The sequence below is a fragment of the Podarcis muralis genome, chromosome 6 (assembly GCF_964188315.1).
Source record: "Podarcis muralis chromosome 6, rPodMur119.hap1.1, whole genome shotgun sequence".
NCBI lineage: Eukaryota > Metazoa > Chordata > Lepidosauria > Squamata > Lacertidae > Podarcis > Podarcis muralis.
In genome coordinates, this window is record NC_135660.1 from 57,369,120 (window position 1) to 57,391,138 (window position 22,019).

The 22,019-nt window shown below is 40.5% G+C and overlaps 1 protein-coding gene across 5 annotated transcripts in view; it reads left to right on the forward strand.

Annotated features, from left to right (window-relative positions):
- DOCK1 (dedicator of cytokinesis 1) overlaps positions 1-22,019 on the forward strand; it is a 359,595-nt gene that overhangs the window by 216,551 nt on the left and 121,025 nt on the right. For all 5 annotated transcript variants that reach the window (XM_077930360.1, XM_028729952.2, XM_077930363.1 and 2 more), the window contains one exon: positions 13-107. In XM_077930360.1, coding sequence (XP_077786486.1) covers positions 13-107 — 95 coding nt within the window. The remainder of the gene's footprint in view (positions 1-12; positions 108-22,019) is intronic.

The window sequence follows — 22,019 nt, forward strand, 5'->3', positions numbered from 1 at the left end:
TTATTCTTTCAGGACTTCTTGATGGAGACATTTATCATGTTCAAGAATCTCATTGGGAAGAACGTCTATCCCTCTGACTGGGTTATCATGAACATGATGCAGAATAAGTAAGTACAAATGAAAATCACTGAACATTGCCTGAAATTACTATTTCAATACTGATGTGTGTTCATGTGCAGTGTTTGTATCTGCACGCTCTTAGTCTATTAAGCTTAGTTTTCCCTTTTCCAATGTGTATTTTTCATTTTCATTTTGTTTAATGTTTTCTCAACAAACCATTGATTCTCTGTTGTGCCACAAGTCAAGGGAACGAACATTCAGGTACAGGTCTGTGGCGATCACACAGAGTCCCCGGACGTTTGACAGTCTATTGATCCCTGTGCCACCACTGCTCACTTCCCCGCTGCCACCAACCCGTTACTCTCAGGTACACGCTGAGTCCAGACAGTTGTTAAAATTAAACCAAATAAACAAGTTTATTTTATAAGCATTAACAAGTTTATGGTTTCTCAGATAATTTTCTTGTCAGTTTATAATAATAATAATAATAATAATAATAATAATAATAATAATAATAATAATTTATTATTTGTACCCCGCCCATCTGGCTGGGTTTCCCCAGCCACTCTGGGCGGCTTCCATAGGAACCAAAAATACACTAAAATATCACAGATTAAAAACTTCCCTGAACAGGGCTGCCTTAAGATGTCTTCTGAATGTCAGGTAGTTATTTATCGCTTTGACATCTGATGGGAGGGCGTTCCACAGGGCGGGCGCCACTACCGAGAAGGCCCTCTGCCTGGTTCCCTGTAGCTTTGCTTCTCACAATGAGGCAACCGCCAGAAGGCCCTCGGCGCTGGACCTTAGTTTCTTTACCGGCCTATACCTTCCTAATACCTTCTGACTGATTATCTCAACTGTTTGACTGACTCCTCTTAACCGATTCTCTCACTCTCTCACATCAGACTAGCTCAACCCACAGATTTATCCTCCCTCTCTCTTCCCTAACCCCAGACTGACTTCTTAGCAACTCTAACTCTAACTCCTCTCCTTGGGTTCCTATAGGTTAGTCATTTTACAATTAGTTAACCCTTTCCTTATGAACCCAGTATGATGTCACACTCCTAGGAGGGCAAACGCCACAAGGTCCTTGTGTGTTTTCTCTTTAAACCATGAAACCTGTTTCTTGTAAAATGGATGTATTTGTACTGTTGCAATAAATTTAGTGGGGATGTCTGTTTAGAATTCCATTACCCTCACCTGTTTTAGCCAGCCAGTCAAAGTCATTTATAGGAGCCCACCGGTGAAAGGTTAGTGCAGGATCGGGACCAAAGGTGAACAAACTTTTCCAGAAGGAGCATAGTGTCCCCCCCACCAGACATACTACTATTCCCCTAATACACTTGACCACCACTGGATTTAATCAGATCTCCCCTAGTGCTACTGAACTGTTTATGTTTGTATTTTCTAAGTGCCATTTAACCTTCATTCTAAATGAGTACATGAAAACCTCTTATAAAAGCCTATTGAGCGCTTCTTTTGTTACTAGCTACCTGGAAATGTTCTGTGAACGGGGGGGCTTAAACATGTTATGGGAAGATTATCCCCCCCTTGCCCTCTGCTCCGCTCACTTCCACATTTTCTGCAGGTTCTCAAGCCAAACTGCCAGAGTGGTATATTCAACACACAATAGGTGCTTGTATCAAAGTTTTGCTTTTGGAGTGCCTTCCTCAGAGATAAGATTATTGCACCTGAAATCCTTTTTATGTGTGTTTTTATTTCTGCCATAGAGTTCAGCTGCAGCTGTGCCAAAATATTTAAACTATGATGCCTTGGCAGAGAAGATACAAAAGCTTCTCTCAAATTAAGTTTATTGTGCCATAGAACTTAATTAAAATGAAAGCAGGCATATTTGAATTCTATGTTCACTTGTTATTGACAGACATCTCTTTAAAAATATATGTACATTTGGAGGTTTGGCCAAAAGCTTGTGTATGGTAGTGTACTTTTGCGTAGCTATTTCATGTGACGTGGCCCTCAATTTTCATTAAAAAATTGATGAAGTATATTTGCACGTTGCCATGCATGGGATTATACTTTTTGGGATTTTAATGTGGAGGCTCTTCAGAGTTCTGTTTGCTTTAGCGTTTTTACTGCATTTATACATGTAAGTGGCTGAGAAAGCTTTTACAGAATTTGCATTTGTTATCCCACAGCAGATTATGAAGCTGTTAGCCTATCACCTGTCCATTACCTCTTTTGAGGGAGACTCTGGGCAGCGTTGTCACATTAGTCATGAAAGAGAAGGCTGTGGTTTAAAGAGGAAGAAACTGAGAAAAACTCTGTAGGGCGCATGAGTTCCACCTGACACAGTTGTGCATGTTACAGTTGTCATTTGAAGATTGTTTTCTTGGCACAAGACAAGGGTGCGACTCCCAAGAGTGTATTTGTGTCTTTCATAGGCATAGTGAGAAACAGCTCTGAGGCTAGACTGGACAGGAGTTCTTGTCAATGCCTTGTTGTACTCATGTAGAAAGCTAATGAGGAATACAACATGTTTCTTTCCCCCAAAATGCCATTAACGATCAATCTTAGTTGCCCACAGTAACTGTCATCTGCTTGGCCACAAGGAAAATGAATCCTCCCCCCCTTTGTACATATTAGTGTGTGCTCTGTGACGCTAGTAGGAAAACTGTGTAGCCAGGAAGTTGCCATTTAAAAATCAAGCATTTTTAATTGTTGATCCATGTTTCAGGAAGTTAGCAACATTTTTACTAATTGAGGGAAATTAGGTGGTTGGTTTTTTTTTATTGGAGCAAGACATTCTGATTTAATAACATTTAATGAAGGATTTCAACAACGCTAATGAGGAAATCAAGGGCAGGGAGAATACTCCAAGTCAGAATGCTTAGTTAGTAGATTGCTGGTACTGAATATAGATCAATACAACACCACATAACATTGAAAGATGTATATGAATGCATGGTAGCTTTGTTCAGGTAGAAAGAACCCAAGACAAAAGTCAGTTGGGTGAGTTCTTAATTAAAATGTTTGGGAGCATCATTGGGCAACTTACTTCATATGCTGTACCATACTGTATAAAATGCTACCTTTGTCCCCTTTAATCATACTAGTCACTAACTCTTAGCAGAAGCATCTCAACAAATAATATGTCCACCAAATAACTGTTGTCGTTTGCCCCTTCCATTACCTGCTTAATGACAAAGCAAAAATATAAAAACATTATTCAGTCATAGCTTAAACCTTTTGTTCCACTGTGAAATGTCAGCATTTACATTCATTTTTAAATGTGCATTGAAACTGAAAGAGCTTCATGTTGTCAAAAGTAAATGGGGCTCTAATCCATTTAAGGGGGGGGGGGTCACATTTCATTTTCTTTTTGTTTGTGAGACTTTCACAGACATATACTACTTCTCTCTTTAAAACAGAATACAATATATCCACAGTGCTTGACATATCAGTGCTCAATAAGTATTTATGGAATACAGTATAATCTTTGAAATGTATGAAGTCACTGAAACGGGAAGTGCTGCTTAATGACTTAAAACTACAGGGTGGAATTCACTGTCTCACTAATACGTTTGTTCTGCCAGAGCAAGAATTGCTGCTTGCTAGACAGAATGATACCTCCTGTCCTCCTCCTCCTCCCTGCCATGTGCTGTTTGGAGGATTCTTCTGACCTTCTAGATTGGATTTCAGGGAGGCATGGGCATGCATCAGGGGAGGAAGCCCTGTTGTGCTAGCAAGAAACTCTGTGCTGCTTGTGTACCATGTTAGTAAAATCTGGCCAATAGGTTTTTTGGAGTGGCGGGCTCATGCGTGACCATGTATAAGTGCAGCACCGGGAAATAATTAAACAATTCAATTCAAACCTGGAAATGGCGGGGGAGAGCTGGAGAGTCCTCAGGGCTCAGAAGAAGACCCTCCCCAGAGCCCAAAGAGGATGTTGGTGATAATGGAAGCCCCACCCCCAAGACCAGAGGCACACTAGGGCTTTGTTTACGCTGCTCAGCCGCCTCACCTAACAGCTGAAGTGCGGGGTAGCACAGCAGAAGCCACTTTCCCACATGTCCTTTAGCCTCCTGCCGGCCCCAGAGCTTCAATTCTAGTTGTGGATATTTTTGGAACAGTCATTTTGGTATGGATTGAAGAGAGAGAGGGCATTTAACGGGTGCTCCCCACTTTATGCAATTTCCCTTATGTGGGTGGGGGGGGGGGTTCCCCAAAACATAACCCCTTCGTAAGTAGGGAGTCACTTGTATACAGAATTCAAAACAAGCGTGCCATACAATGTAGCCCCTCTTCCCCTTATCAGTACTTTGTTAGTGACCCGCAGATTTTGAGCATTATATGCTTTTCAAATTCTCAAAGTAATTCCCAACCGCCACAGCGATAAGTAAGCATCTTCTGTATATCTTCTGTGCCCCTTACAACACTAATTCTTTGCTTTTATATATTAAGTTTTGAAGGCACATCATATTCATGTAAGTGTGCATAGGACTTCAGCCTTAAGACTCTGCTTTCTCTGTACATGACTTCCGTATTCACAGTGCTTGCAAAATCGAATTAACATCAGCTGGCTTAAAAAATTTATTCATCAAGGAATTACGTTAGAGGATGTAATTGATTTCCACTAGATTTTTGTCCTGGTTGATTGCTACCAATATGCTCTAGAAATGTTTATTTGGTGGTGGTTGACCGAATAAAGCAAAACATTTATCATCATGATTAAAAGGAACAGTCTCTGCCAATGCATTCTTGGATGAAGTTCTCTGCATAATTGTCCAGAACATTTTGTCTTGAGTCATCACGCACTCCCAAATTTCCTGTTGGTGTTCTCCTGCCTGTTAAATTCCTCCTCCTCCTCCTCCTCCTCCTCCTCCTCCTCCTCCTTCTTCTTCTTCTTCTTCATTTTAAGGTAAAGGTACCCCTGCCTGTACAGGCCAGTCTTGACAGACTCTAGGGTTGTGTGCCCATCTCACTTAAGAGGCCGAGGGCCACCGCTGTCCGGAGACACTTCCGGGTCACGTGGCCAGCGTGACAAAGCTGCATCTGGCGAGCCAGCACAGCACACGGAAACGCCGTTTACCTTCCTGCCAGTAAGCGGTCCCTATTTATCTACTTGCACCCGGGGGTGCTTTCGAACTGCTAGGTTGGCAGGCACTGGGACCGAGCGACGGGAGCGCACCCCGCTGCGGGGATTCGAACCGCCAACCTTTCGATCAGCAAGCCCTAGGTGCTGAGGCTTTTACCCACAGCGCCACCCGCGTCCCTTTTCTTCATTTTAGTATTCAGTTAAAAGATTTTACAGATACAATCAAAATAGATCAACATTGCTTGAACAGAACTTTCACTCTCTTTTTCCCAGCCACATGTGCCCCAGAACACACACACACCAACCATCCAGTAAAGATTTGGGGACACTGCTGGGGATATATATGGAGAAGAGAGGGGACAGTTTTTGTTGCTCAATCAGTTATCATTTTGTTTGTGCAATGATTTAGTGGTATTCAACCCGTAGGGTCTGTTGTCTTCACATCAACATCAAACAAGAGCAGCTTCAACCATGTGCAACAGCATTATTTAGAAACATTGTCACAATCTGTCTAATGCTGAAGTAAAAAGTATATTGTACAATTCCTGTTTTGATTTCTGTCCCCTAGTGTGTTTCTATTGATGAATAAGTCAAAGCCAAATTACAATGGCTTTTAACGTGATGGAATATTTGTAGACTGTGTTCGCTGTACATTATGTATAACATAATTTTTCTGTCAATAAATAAGAGCCCTTTGAGAAATAGTTATTTACCTTTTCAAGCTAGGTTCCAGTTCCTATCCATTTTAAGAAATAGAAATACTGCTTTGTCAGTTGCAGTTGAGTTCCCCCCGCCAACCTCTTTCTTTCTCCTCTCGATTAAGTTGGTGAATTGGCCAAGATTGGTTCCGTTGTGACTGAAAGCTGACACAGCAATGCAAATTATTCTAGGGAGAAGGTTACAAATTCTTAAGTATCATATAATGTTTACTGCATCCTGGAAGGCTGATAAATCATTAAGCATAATATACCAAATTCAAAAATGTCAACATTAAAAAATACAAAAATGATGGCAGCAGCATATAAATGTAAATATAAAGTAAATGTAAAGTGGTATATAAAAAAAGTTCTTTAAAAGGGCAGAATAGGGGTGGGGCATGCTTATACGCGCTCTGCCGATGCGTGGAGGCCAGAAACTGAACCTCCATGCGAAATGGTTGTTGATTGTATTGTTGTTTTCAGTGGCAAATCTCTGTTCAACATCACATTTCATTCTAGTCTTGATGTCAAGTGTATAGTATAGACTACTCTGTTGCTACAAACAGCAGAAAGATGCAGGAATGTGTGTGCTCTGCTCTTAAATATGCACCCAAATGTCATAAACCCATTTATTAAAAAGATGCTTCCTTGGAGCTTATTTTTAGGATTTTCATATCATTCTCACTGTTAATTAAACATGTCCCCAACCTGTGGGTGCGCTGGAAACTTAAATGCATGATACACAAGATTTAATTTGCAAGACTTGAAGAACTATTGCTTATCAGCTCTTATGAGCAGCTCCTGTCAGATTGTAGCACATGAATGCTTGCTTCTGCTGATGAGAAATATCAATGGAAATTTCATTCCAGTGAAAATAGCAGTGACAGAGAAAGGGTTCTTGACAAAACTGCAGCAAGGGATGAAAGGGTTAACATAATTTTAAGCAAAGACCTTCCCCACACACTGTTTGAATTTTCTTAAGTGTGCACATTAAATGCAAAGACACATTTAATGCCATGTCTACTTTGACCCTAAATTGTAGGTCAGAGCAAGTAGGAAATGATGGGACAACCGCCATGGCATTTAAGGATGAAGGGCAGTATTCAAATTTACTAAATAAATTAAAAAACCTCAACCATTTGAAATTCTGCCGTTGTCATATTTTAAACCTAGATTAATGATTTATGCCAAGCTTGATCCACTGCTCCGATACGCTCTCCTCGACCAAATTTTCTATCACTTACTTAGCCAGGAGATGAAAATAACTAAATCCTGCATCTCTAGCCAGGGTTGTCTCAGATCCTCTGCCTTCTATCTGCTGCCTGTACTTGTTCCATCCTCAGGCTGTTGTCCAAGATTGTGGTGTAGTGAGATGTCCCATTCTGCTAACCCATCTTGACCTTCTTCCAAGCTCCTCTTTAAATTCCAGATGGTGAAAAGAATACTGTTGTTAATACCTTGTATATGGGAAGCTGGGCAAGCGTTTATAGTGACCTCAGAATGACTTAAGATAATGGACATGGGAGTGCAGCCAAAACACCCTGGAAGATGCTTTATTTGTATGAAAACTGCGAATCAAGTAATTAACTCAGAAGAGTAGTAGGAAGTGAACTCTCTGGGTATCACCAGTTGTACATTGAAACTTAAGAAATGTGGCCCACATTTTAACTATTCTTCACATGCCATAAATATTTTAATATATTTATAGATCTTAAAAACTACAACTCAGTAGTGGGGATGGTGAGGCAAAAGACCCTGAGCCCAAGCACACATGCATATTGTATAAAGGTGCAAAGCCCTTCTTTTGCACCCTATGAAACATAAATACACAAAGTTTTTTTAAAAACTGGGCAAAGGTGCACCGCCCGCCAGTGACTCCCAAGCCTTCCCTGATCTCCTTTCCCCCTTCCCCCTTCGTTTTGACAGATCAGGGGAGGCTTGAGAGTCATGGGCGGGCAGCCGTTGCCCAGGAGGGGCCAGCCTGGTAGTGCAGTTGGCTGTGGTTGGCTTCAGGAGATGCTTGCTGCCGTGGCGCAGGAAAAATGGTGGGTGCCACAGCAGCGGGCAGCCCTAACAGGCTGGCTCTGAGCTGCTGAGGTGGCGGCTGCCACGTTTCCCGGGGACAGATTTGCAAATCTGGGGACATTCCGGGGATGGAATTTGTCCGGAGACAGATTTGCAAATCCGGGGACTGTTCCTGGGAACCGGGGACATCTGGTAACCCTACTTTATGAAGCTCTGTGTGGATCTTTTTGCGTGCAGACAAGAATCATCCGTAATATACTAAATGTTTGTATGTAGAATAAGTTGTGATGATGATTATCATTATCATTATTTTTAAAAGAATCCTAGCTTTGGAATGAGTTCCACAATCCCTTGACCTTTAGCAGAACTTTCCTTTCTGTTGTAGCTGTCATGTTAACATTTAAAAGTGAACACACACATTATGTTGTTTAGATCCAGACTTCCGGTTAGCGCCATCGTCTAATGGCGGGTCTCCCTCGGCGCTCCTGAGGGAGATCTGCTTCGCGGGTTCGGGTCCTGCAGCTACGGCACAGCGGGGACCCCTAAAAATCACAGGCACGAAGCCTGTGAACCGGAGACTCGGCGGGCACCTTTGCGCCCCCCCGAAGCTGTGAAAGAGCCTTTTTAAAGGCTCCGGAACGGCAGCGGGTGTGTGGCGCGGTGCTGAGAGTCGCTTGTACCCAGCCTGCGAAGTGAAGCCGCGTCGCTATTGACGGAGAGCGCTGACTTCTTCCTTCAATTTGGAACTAAAAGAAATTACTACCCGTGAGTAGGAGAAGGGAACAATAATTGGAATCCGTAGTCAAATAATCGAATTCGGACACTGAGACGGGAAAGGATCAAAAGGAAGTCTGCCTTCCCGCTCTGCAGCAAGATCAAAGCAAAGGACTGGTAAGCTTTAACTTTGAAATTCTTTTCTGGATTAAGAGATCCATCGTGTAAGAGACTGAGACCTTTCCCCTGCGGGCAGGAGCGGGGGAAAAGTGATATTGCCTTTGAATTCTCCCTGTCTTTTTGAAGTTTTGGACAATATTGTGCTGTACCCTGACTCTGGAACGGACTGCCGGAGAAAGGAAGCCGGCTGTGGATTGTTGCAACAAAGTAACGAGGTGTTTCAAATTGAAAGCTACATTTTAAGTATAAAGATACACTTTCCCAGGAACTTAAAGGACTTATTGACTGTGTCTTAAACTTGGTGAAATTAATATTGCGGACCTTTGCAAGGACTTGGGAACTTGTGGGACTTTTATTTACTTAAAAGGACAACCTCCATTTTAGAATTTTTGCTTTGACTGTAATAGATGTTCTCGCCCCCTAGAGGAGAACTGGTTGGTTTCAGCAACAAGTGAAACTTAATCTGCTGAATTGCTGGGAAAAAGAAATTGGACTGTGGGAATGACCTTGGCTCTAAGATAGTGGTATGGCAAATGATCAAAACAAAGGAGAGCCACAGGAGAAAACTTTAAGATCTGGCAAACAATATAAAATAGATACATTTATGAAAAGAAGGGCCTCTACATCCGGACCATCTGGGGCAAGTGCAAATCCACAGGAAAAGACAAAAGTCATGTCTGAAGAGGCACTTGCAAAAGCTTTGGGTAAAATCAACGAATCCCTGGATCAGCTAAAAAAGCAAGGTGCGGAAACAAGTAAACAAGTTGCTGAAACAAATAAGACTGTTGCTGAGATATCAGGGAAAATTGACTTAAACACTAAAAGTATAATTGATTTGGGAAACAAAGTTAACACCAACACAGAATCAATTGGGAAACTACTTGAGGAAGCATCCACCACTCGAAAGATTGCTGAAGAAGCGAAAGAAATTGCAACGGCTACTGACGAAAAAATCTCTCCAGTTTTTAGGAAATTGGGAGAACATGACTTGGCATTGTCCATGATTGAGATGCAAAGGAAGGAGAGGAATCTTAGGATCCGGGCAATACCCGAGAGTGAAGGAGACAATTTAGTGGACTTCTTAACAAAAGAGTTCTCTGATTTCTGGAAACAGGAACTGGAACAAGAAGAATTTAAGATAGAGAGTGCTTTCAGACTGGGTGCAAGACAAAGAAAGAACAAGGTAAGAGACTGCTTGGTAACACTAAGATCTAAAGAAGAGAGAGATAAAATATTGAACCTGCACTACCAAAGAACTCTGCGAATTGAAGATTCCTTTGTGGAGATTTTTAGAGACATTCCTAAGCACATCTTGGACGCAAGAAGTCAGTACAAAGATTTAGTGATATTACTGAAGAAGAACAGCGTGCTCTTCAGGTGGGAATATCCTCAAGGCCTTTCCTTCAAGTACAAAGGGAAGAAAAGGAAAATAAAAACTGTGGAAGAGAAAGATAAGTTTTTGGAGCAACACGAAGAGGACCTCTACAAAGGGGCGGAATCACAACAAAATTATCCAGGAAGAGGAACTTTGGACAAAGACAAGTTACCATTGAGAGGGACACCACCGACAGAAGAAGAAGAACAACTCGGAGCAGTAGGAGGAGAAGAGAAATAACCCCATCATGGCTCTGCGATTGTTAAGCTGGAATTGTAACGGTCTAAACATCCCCCGAAAAAGAAAAAGTGTATTTCACATCTTGAAAAAAGAACAATTGGACTTGATTTGTTTACAGGAGACGCATGTGACGAGGTCACATAGAAAATTACTTACAAACAAAAGATTGGGTCAAGAATTTATTTCTTCAGACAAGGTAAAGAAAAGAGGAGTGGTAATCTATGTAAAAGAAAAATGGCAACCGAAATTAATTTTTAAAGATGAACATGGAAGATATTTAGCTGTCGAAATCCAAGTTCAAGGAGAAAAATTTTTGATTGTGGGAATATATGCACCAAATGAGGGGAAGGTGGAATTCTATAAGAAACTTCATGAAGCTTTGATGGACTTTATGGACATAAATTTAATTTTGATGGGAGACATGAATGGAGTTGTATCTACTAATATGGACAAATCCCAAAGACAGACAATTACTAAGGAGGGAAGACTACCAAAAATCTTTTTTGAAATGACTGACAATATGGATTTAGTGGATATTTGGAGGATAAAGCACCCACTTGAAAGAGAGGGAACCTTCTTTTCTGAAGCTAAAATGACATGGACCCGAATTGACCAAATTTGGATAACTAGAGGAATGGCGCCAAAGATAAAAAAAGTGGAAATCTGCCCAAAAACCTGCTCCGACCATAATGCAATAAGGATGGACATGAATTTAACAACAACTGGTACCTTCAGATGGAGGATGAATGACACCTTGTTTAGGGATGAGGAATTTTGCAAGAAGGCTATGAAAACCTTGAAAGACTATTTTGAAATCAACATGAGGACCAACGTAGAGAAAAGAATAATCTGGGACGCAAGTAAGGCCGTCATGAGAGGATTTTTGATACAACAGAATGTAATCAAAAAGAAAAGCCAGAATGAGAAGAAAGAAAGAATTTTGGAAAAAATAAGAGAAGGAGAGAAGAAATTAAGATCAAAACCAAAATCACAGGACATACTGAAAGAAATTAAATTATATCAGACACAATATATGGAGCTGACAAATCAAGAAATAGAATGGAAAATTAAGCAAATGAGACAAAAGACTTTTGAATCAGCTGATAAATGTGGGAAATTGCTGGCTTGGCAAATAAAGAAGAGACAAAAATTAAATACGGTTACACATTTAGAAGTGGAAGGAAGGAATATTTATAAACCAACAGAAATTAGAGATTGCTTCCAGAAATACTTTAGTCATCTATATAAACAAGGTCCTCAGAGTGATGTAGAAATAGAATCGTTTTTGGAAAAAAATGGACTGAGAAAAATTTCACAGAAAAATAAAGAAATTTTGAATCAGAAAATAACAGAACAAGAAATAGAAGGTGCCATTCAAAATATGACATTGGGCAAATCTCCAGGACCGGACGGACTAACTTCCAGATACTATAAGACTTTGAAGGAGGGGTTACTACAGCCTTTGTTGGAAGTATGCAATGAGATTTTGGAGGGAAAAAAGGCACCCGATACGTGGAAAGAAGCATATATCACCCTTATACCGAAGATAGAGACGGAAAAGACCCAACTTAAAAACTACCGCCCTATCTCCTTATTAAATGTGGATTACAAAATTTTTGCTGACATTTTAGCAAAAAGGTTGAAAATAGTGTTGATGGAGGAGATTCATAGAGATCAGGCAGGCTTTCTACCGAAAAGACATTTATCAGACAATGTAAGGAATATAATAGACATTTTGGAAATGCTAGAAGTGAACATTAACACTAAAGCAGTCTTGATATTTGTGGATGCCGAGAAAGCCTTCGACAACATTTCTTGGAATTTTATGATGAAGAACCTTCGGGGAATGGGGGTAGGCAAAGGGTTTGAAAATGGTATAGGTGCGATATATTCAGAACAAAAAGCAAAACTTATTGTAAATAACGTGGTTACAGATGAACTAAAGATAGAAAAAGGGACACGTCAGGGGTGCCCAATCTCTCCATTGCTTTTTATATCGGTCCTGGAGGTGCTGTTAAATATGATTAGGAAGGACCAGTTGGTTAAAGGTGTACAGGTCGGAGCGAAACATTATAAACTGAAAGCATTTGCAGATGACCTGGTACTTACTTTGCAAGAGCCTGAATCTAGTACAAAGAAAGTTTTAGAATTAATTCAAGATTTTGGTCAGGTTGCAGGATTTAAGCTGAACAAATTAAAAACGAAAGTATTGGGGAAAAACCTAACATCAGTGGAAAAAGAAAGGTTTCAGAATGAGACGGGGTTAACGGTGGTTAAGAAAGTGAAATATCTGGGTGTTAATATGACTTCAAAAAATTTGAATTTATTTAAAGATAATTATGAGAAATGTTGGAGTGAAGTCAAAAGAGATCTAGAAATTTGGTCAAACATGAAGCTTTCCTTGTTGGGCCGAATAGCAGTTATTAAGATGAATGTGTTGCCTAGAATGTTGTTTTTGTTTCAAACTTTGCAAATATTGGACAAGATGGACTGTTTCAAGAAGTGGCAGAAAGACATATCTAAATTTATCTGGCAGGGCAAAAAGCCCAGAATAAAATTTAAGATTTTAACTGATGCAAAAGATAGAGGGGGGTTTGCCCTGCCGGATTTAAAACTTTACTATGAATCAGCAGCTTTCTGCTGGTTGAAAGAATGGCTGCTTCTTGAGAACACTGACATTTTGGATTTGGAAGGGTATAACAATATGTTTGGGTGGCATGCATATCTTTGGTACGACAAGGTTAAAGCGCATAAAGGGTTCAAAAACCATATTGTCAGGAAAGCATTATATAATGTCTGGATTAGATATAAAGATCTGTTGGAAAGTAAAACTCCAAGGTGGCTGTCACCAATGGAGGCCAAGGCCATCAAAAAATCTAATATGGAGGCTAAATGGCCAAGATATGGAGAAATTTTGGAACAAGAAGGGGACAGATGGAAACTGCAAAGTTTTGAAAAATTAGAAGGGAAAGTGAGAGATTGGCTTCATTATCATCAAATAATGGAAGTGTTTAAAACAGATAGAAAAATTGGCTTCCAGGTGGGGAAATCAAAGCTAGAAACTGAACTGTTAGAACCCAGTACTAAGAATTTGTCAAGAATGTATAGTTTGCTGTTGGAATGGAACACACAAGATGAAATGGTTAAGTCTGCAATGATTAAGTGGGCACAGGACATTGGTCATAATATTTTGTTTGCTGACTGGGAAAGGTTGTGGACCACAGGTATGAAATTTACGGCGTGTAATGCCTTAAGAGAGAATATTATGAAAATGATATATAGATGGTACATGACCCCAGTCAAGCTTGCAAAAATTTACCATTTGCCCGACAACAAATGCTGGAAATGTAAAGAAATTGAAGGAACATTCTTTCACCTTTGGTGGACGTGCCCAAAGATCAAGGCCTTCTGGGAAATGATCTATAATGAAATGAAGAAAGTACTTAGGTACACCTTCTCTAAGAAACCAGAGGCCTTCCTCCTGGGCATTGTCGGCCAATTGGTGTTAAAGAAAGATAGAACATTTTTTATGTACGCTACAACAGCAGCAAGAATACTCATCGCAAAGCACTGGAAGACGCAAGAACTACCCACCGTGGAAGAATGGCAACTGAAGGTGATTGATTATATGGGACTGGCGGAAATGACGAGCAGAATCCGTGACCAGGGAAAAGATACGGCGCAGGAAGATTGGAAAAAGTTTAAAGAGTATCTTAAAAAATATTGTAAGATAATTGAAGTTTAGAAAAATGTTGGATTGGACATTAAGGGGTTAAAAGCAGCAAGGGATAATTGGAAGAAAACAACTGATATTGAAATTACTTTAAGAATAGGGAAAAGATTTGCTGAAAATTGAGTATGAAATTAGAATACAGAAAGGGAAGGTATGAGGAAGTCGCGAAAGTAAGCTTAAAGAAAGTTACAATTGAGCTTATATGTGTTTTATTTTTTGTATTTCTATGTTATGTTCTTTTTTCTTGTTTTTGTTTTTCTTTTTTCTGTTTTTTTGTTATGATGTTTGTTAAAATTCTAATAAAAATTTAATTAAAAAAAAAAAAATATGTTGTTTAGATCCTTATGTCTCCTGGTGCTTTTCTTATGTACACCTAACGAGAAAAAGAAAGAAAGAAAAAGAAACCTTGGCGCAGTGCTTCTTTCAATTGGAGTTACACAGCAAGAGAAAAAAGGCTCCTATTCCGAAATTTTATCTTTGACAGTCAAGATTGAGGCAGTTTTCTGCTTGACATTAGTATCCTGTTGATAATGACATCACATGTGTGCTTAGGGACTTAGTATTCTAGCAGCGTGTGGACTATAATGGATCTGTTTCTTAAGCCATCTATTTCCTAGAACTTTGATTTATCGTAGCAAGCCTATAAGTGATAACTCTGCATCAATGAAATTGAACTTGTCAGAGGTACTGTTGTAGAGACGAGATTCGGAAACAGATCTAAGCCGATCCCTTTCCCTTCTTAATCCTTATAGGCTCCCTTAGTTTCCACATTAATTACTTAAATTACTTAAGCCTGCCACCCCACAGAATAGTATTTAGCGTTCTTCTGCCCTTTGGACAGTGTCTGGTATCATTTGAGCAGGGCACCTGTTTCCTTGGTACTGGAACTGGCCTTTCTTGTTAAGTCTGTGGATGGCCATGCTGAATCTACAGCTATTAGCTTATCACTTTCTCAATGTCCTCAATCTTACTGGCGTTTTAGAGGCTCCCACATTTCACTTGGTTCCATGAGAGTCAAGTGAGGACAGAGCAGAAGGGGGAAAAGGAGATTCAATGGGATGTGGAAGGGCAGTTTTGAGGATCTCAGGCATACGGATAAGATAGAAGTGAGCTTTAATCTGAGCCTCAGTAATTTCCAAAATCATTATTGGGGGAATATGATTTTGACTATATTGCTAATTTACTCATTAAGATTTATTTTATTTTGACGCTAACCTGTTGCGCGTTACTGGAGAGGTTTTCATGGTTTTGATCTTTAGTGAAGGTTTTCTAAATTGAATTGGTTTCCAAATATACCACGTGTGCTGTAAAAGGTTGTGCCACATGCTTAAGAGAGCGGGTCTAGCTTCTCAGGCATCCTCAATATCCTGTATCATCTAATTTTGAGCGGGAGAGGGAACAGTTGCCGTTCCTCTTCCCTCCACCACCCTTCCAATGATATAGAATCATAGAGTTGAAAGGGACCATGAGGATCATCTAGTCCAACCCCCTGCAATGCAGGAATGTGCAGATGTGCCTTATGGGGATTGAACCTGCAGCCTGGCCATTATCAGCACCAAACTCTAACCAACCGAGTTTTAATTCCAGTTAAACATGTGAGTGGGAGCAGGTCAGAGGGAGGAGAGGCTGCCTTTTCAGCAGTAGGTTCTGATACCCACCCACCCTTGAATCATGAAGGGTTATGGATCAAAAGCACCCATTGTTTTAGCAGGAGCTTCTATGCAGAATTCATGAGATTCTCTGCTAAAACAACGGGAAAAGAGCCTCCCTTTTAGTAGTGCCTTGCAAGGTGTTTGAAGGCCTGACCTTGGGAGTTCAAAGCACATTGCACATGATGTCATTGTGATAGGCAGGTGAGCAGCCCCACTCACCTGACAGATATGGCCCATGCAGCCAAAAGGTTTGTCCCAGAATGTACCCAGCAGTTTCCTATGACATTATAGTATATTGCAGAAGAAGATCAGTAACAGAGAAGCTGTCCTGTGAAGCTTGCCCAACAGTGCTGATGTTAAGATGGAGGCAGAAGCAGCTTGCCAGGTGGGGCAGAGCTGGTACACTAGCTTCCCAGCAGGTGTGTTGCTGCTGCTTACCGAAAAGGAGAGGGGCAAGGCAGCAGGGAGACTGGCACAATGCAAACACACTGGCAGGTGCAGCAAATTGACTCCACTGATGTGCTTGCATGGTGCCTACCTTCCCTCCCATCCTCCCCAATAAGCAATAGTGACTCACGTGCTGGATAAAACTAGCGTAACGTCTCTGCTCCAAGCTTCCAAGACACATCAGGGTTTCCCATAACAAGATTGCATCGATTGCTAATTGAACTAGAAATGAAAGTAAAGATTGAACTTGAAATGTAAAGGATAAATGAGAGTAAAAATATGCTTTGCAGGAAAAACCAGCAGCTGTAACATTTCTAAAACTTGAAAAAGCAAGGGGGGAACTGACTTCTAAATAAAATGCATCCTACACAATCTGATATTTTTGTGCTTGTGCAGAGAATTAATCAATGAGGTGATCACAGAAATGGAGTTGGAAGCCTCTGTGTTCATTAGTGATTTCTTCTCAAAGATTGATGGAAGGTATAATATTTTCAAGACCTTCTGAATGTGAAATGTATTTTATGAAGCTAATGAGATCTATAAAATTAAAGTGTTCCTTAGTTCAGTGAACTTCCCATGTATATCCCTTCTTTTTATATACAATCTTTTGTGTCTGTATTGCTGGAGGGCTCAGCTGCTACTTGATCTTATTTAGTCACATTCTCCAGTACTTTTTATTTATTATTGTCAATGCTTGTTCTGCTAAAATGGTAATAAGCAAATCGGGTGCAGCTTAAATTCTGAAATATGTGTGTTGTGGAATATTTACATATTAAACCCCATTTCACTATAATAATACAGAAAACTGTGAGTTTGTTGATGACAGCAAAGTGGTTTTGGAGAAATCTACTGGTGTCATGAACTGGCAGGACGACGGGGAGGAGGAAGAGGAAAAAGAGGACCCCAGCAAGGGGTGTAGCCAGGACTGGAGCAAGCAGGGAATGGGGAAAGAAGTACTCACAGGGTGGCAGAGGATAGCGAGGGGATGGAGAGGAACCAGAGCAGCAGGATTCAGAGCCAGAGGGGCCCCTGTCCCGATGAACAAGGAGGGCTCTGGGGCATAGGGAATAGCAGGAGTGGCACTCTAGGAGGCTGGCAGGTAAGGGCCCACAGCCCAGCTCCCTAGTTGGCCAGGTGGGGCTTATTAGCTCTGGGAGGAGGTGTGTGATTCCTCAGTAGGCTCAGAACAGGTGAGGGTCATGTGCCTCATCAAGCCCAGATGCTGCAATCAGTATGCAAAGTATGAAAGGGAAGCAGAGCTGAGGTGCTGTGTCTGCTCAAACTGCCCATGTTGATGGACCTTGACTTGAATGATGCGGGAGTGTGTTTCAGGTTTGGCTCTGGACTGTGTTCTGACAGCTGGACTTCAGACTTGGCTACTTGAACTGACCCTAGGCTGCGTTTTCTGACCTTTGCTTGTGTGGCTTGATCCCTGGACTTAGACTTGATATACTGCCAGGTAGGACTACTGGACTTGTATTGGTGGGGCAGGAGAATCTCTGAGCATTTTTATTCCTAAGGGATCTGAGCCCTTTATCTAAACTATGTTCCCTGGTATGAGTGTTTCCAGATGAATTGCTATTGTTCTGTTTTTGTTTAGTCCTAGTCAGCAAAGATTTCAACATCATTTAACAAAGGGAGGCTTCTTCTGGCCCACTTACTTAATTGCATAATATGGCAGTAGATGACACTTTCAGGAAATATTTTGCTAAAATAACTTGAGAAACATGCTGTCTGGGAAGACAGGATCTGTAATATACCCAGCACTTCATTCAGATTCAGGGCTTTCCCAAACTTTGTTTGTCCCGGGCCTAGAAAGCAGAGGTCCAAGAGATTTTCCACAGTCCTGTGCTTTTTAAGCACGACTCCAAGTGCTTTTCCATTTGCCTTGCTGCTTTCCCTGAAAACATTATGGCTGAATTGGAGCAAACATCAATCCGCAGAAAACCTGATTTACATTTGTTCTGATTAAGCGGCAAAGAGTGGATTTCTCCAGTGAAACCTGCAGGCCAAGCAGAAGTGTGGATGAGCCCTAAGTCAGGAAAATATTGCCATGCAAATTTAGTTCACTGTACATTTAATGCTAGAGAGTGGAGGAATGCAGCTATCTTGTTACTAAAATTAATGTAAATAATTGAAACATACAGGAAATAATTTCAGCAGAGGAACTGAGGTGAAATGTTTTCCCTGAAATGTTGTCTTATTGAGTGGATTTGTATTAAAAGAAAGAAAGAAAGAAAGAAAGAAAGAAAGAAAGAAAGAAAGAAAGAAACTGTTATTTCTTTTTATGGGTCATAGTTAATATTCACCTCCTTGAAAAACAGCATGGAACTGTGTCAGTCTTACAATACTGGAATTAACAAGCTATCTGATACTGTTCTTTATATATTGGTTGACCTGGGAATTTTTATAAACCAAAGAGCACTGTGATTTTTAAATTGATAGTTTAATTTGTGAGTTTAATTTTTTTAGTTTGGACCCATCACACCAAAAATTGGGTGAAGCCATGTTTCACTCTTCCATCTTCATTCAAAGTGACAGCCAGCACCTGAATGTCAACAAAAACTTCTGCCTCCACCTTGGAAATCCTCATGCAAAGTTAGGTAATGATATCTCAAGAGGATTCTGAACTTGAGAGAACAAACAGACAACCCACTTTCAAAAATATATAGTAGATTAAGTGTGGCGACCCTGTGGCCCTCCATATGTTATTGGATGTCTTTCAGCCTCAGTTAATATGGGACACAGGTGGCTCTGTGGTGAAACCACTAAGCCTCTTGGGCTTGACAACTGAAAGGTTGGCAGTTCGAATCCCCATGGCAAAGTGAGCTCCCATTGTTCTGTTCCAGCTCCTGCCAACCTAGCAGTTCGAAAGCACGCCAGTGCATGTAGATAAATAGGTACCGCTGTGGCAGGAAGGTAAACAGTGTTTCTGTGCGCTCTGGTTTCCATCACGGTGTTCTATTGTGCCAGAAGGGATTTCGTCATGCTGGCCACATGACCCTGAAAGCTGTCTGTGGACAAATGCCGGTTCCCTCGGCCTGAAGTGAGATGAGCGCCGCATCCCATAGTCTCCTCTGACTGGACTTAACCATCCAGGGGTCCTTTAACTTTTTTACCTTTTAATATGGCCAGTGGTCAGGGTAATGAGTTAGTCGAACAACATATTGTGACCCACAGGTTTCCCATTCCTCATTCCTGATATAGATGATAAAGAAAAGCATTGAGGATGTGAAAAGTGCCTTTGCTTTTGATCACCATAGGGATACAGCAAAAGAGGGTTAATGGTGAGCTATTTGGGGATGCACTCTCAACCTCCCTGGAGCTAGCCCTATCTGGTATGTCAAATTTCTGAATATGGTTGTTTTTTGTTTTTGTTTTTTGCAAAATCATCTTGAATACCTCTGAATTAAGTGAAGCTTTGCAAGAGCTTGTTCTTTATTTATATAAAGCAAGCCACTGAACTGGTGTTAGTCACATTGCAAGCGTTGCTATTTTTCACTCTGTCATAGCAAGTGTCAGGAGCAAGAACGCGTTGATGTGTTTGTTACTTAGAAAAGCTATGGTGTGAACTAAGTAATTAAATAGAGGCAAATGTGTTAAATTAAAATAGAACTACTTCAGAAAGTTTATCATAAGTCATTATCAGGTAGTAGCTATTTCTGAAAAGTGGCTGCAATACTTTACTTGTTTTTCCAGGGGCAATTTTCACTATATCGGTACAGGAATTGTACAAAAAAGATGTTTGTAACATTTACTGTTGCTGATTCTTGGCACCATGGCACAGGAAATTAAGTGCTGTATTACCATTCAGATTGTCAGAATATTAGGATTTGTTCACAAAATCAGAATAATCAGAGTTTATTCACACCATCTTCCTTCGCTCCAAACACTATCCTCTTATCTGGTAATAGGTTCTTGTATTGATGATAGAAATAATGAGGAAATTAGAAAACATGGGCAGAGTTCCCACATATACACACATACACACCAGTCTGGATTCAACTGCATCAGTTGAAATTTAGTTGGAGAAAAATTTGCATAGAGGAATCTTCTGCCTCCTTCCCTCTCCTCACCAAACAAAGCTTGCAGTGTACTGGATGCTTAGAATGGCAGGCCAGATTGCACGTTTAGAAAGAAAGCAGTGTAGGTAGATAAGGTCCAGACCCATAAGTTGCTTGCTTATACCTGGGTGGGAAGTGGGGGCAGTAGAAAATTCCAGTGAACTCCATGGTGATTCTCAGTAGCTAGTAACTCTGGCATATAACTTAGCCCTATTTTAAGCTGTATTAAGAGGCACATTGTATAAACATCACTCAGTTCTGCACTGGTCATTTCTGGGTACTATATTTTAAGAAGGGAATTGAGTTACTGGAATGTGTGCAGAAGAGTGGAACCAGATAGTGAGGAGACTGGAAACAAAGTCCTATGGGGAATGTTGAATGAGTTTGGTATGTTTAGTATGGAGAAGAGAAGATTAAGGGGGAGACATGGTAGCAGCTTTTAAAATATTGGATAGGCTGTCACATAGGAGAGGAACCAGTTTTGTTCTTCATTTCTCCAGAGGGCCGAAGTAGAACCAGTTGGTGGAAATTTCCGGGAAGCTGATTTCAGATTTCAGAGTTGGGAAAAGACATCTTAAGAGTAAGAGCTGTTCAGAAATGGAGAAAACTGCCTCAGGATGTGGCAGGCTCTCCTCCACTGGAGGTATTTGAGCAGAGGTTAGAAGGCCATCTGTCCAGGATGCTGCAGTTGTATCCTGCATTGCAGATTTTGCCCTGAGGATGGACTAGACAACTGCCGAGATTATTTCCATTTCTATTATTCTAACAATTGCCTAATTAAGTATGCCAGTGCTTTCTTTTTTCCTCTCAAGACTAGAAAATTCTATAGGCAAAGAAGCTATGCTAGATATCATGACCAACCTCGTGTTGTCCCCCCCACCCATCCTTTATTTGAACACCCTGATCTTAAGGAAGAGTTCTGTATAACTTGAGGCTGTAATTTTAATACAAGTTGCTCCTAATTTGACTTGCTCTGTGATTTTAACAACGAAGTAGGTTAAGCATTCTTCCATCTTTCAGAAAAGAGACCCAATTTAAGATTATCAATAAAAATAATATGCATTTCCCTTGCAAATACAGGATATTGTACTGGTGTGGGGGTGGTGGTTTAGAATTAGTGGGGAAATAAAATTGCAAGGTTTTCTATGCCCATATTTTTTTTAAGTGAAAGTAAATTTATTCCTTAATACTTACATCTATGAGGCCATTAAGAAAGTAGATGGAAAATTATATCCAAAAGAAAATGAACTGCAAGATTGCCTCCTCTTGGGGCAAATCAGTTTTAATCTTCCAAAGCTATAGTACTTTGGCTAACTGCCATATTGACTGCTTTTTTGCTGATCACGAGGAGTGAAAATGACTGGGAAATATCAGAGGCAAAGGTGCTAGTGTTTCACATTTGTATGCACCAAGAATATTACTAGAGAACATAAGGAAATGAGTTTTCTGATGATGGCGCTAAAGGAAAAAGGCTTTAAACCTGCTCTATGTCTTAAGCATTTTGAACAACAACAACAAAAGAACTTGCAGAACTGTCACAGACTATTCTTTTTTCCTACTAAAGTAGACAAATTCTATGCTGCAAGAACATCAGGGTGAGTAGATGTAGGCCCAAATTTCCAAAATGTGAAGCAGATTTATATTTTTAAGCAAAGGGACTTGAGCGGAAACTGAAATGCTTACATGTAAACCTTACCAGGCCTGAAAGTTCTCTGTTTTTGTTTTTGTTTTTTTTAAAAAGCATTACACAAAAGGCTCACAAGCCTTCTCTTGCT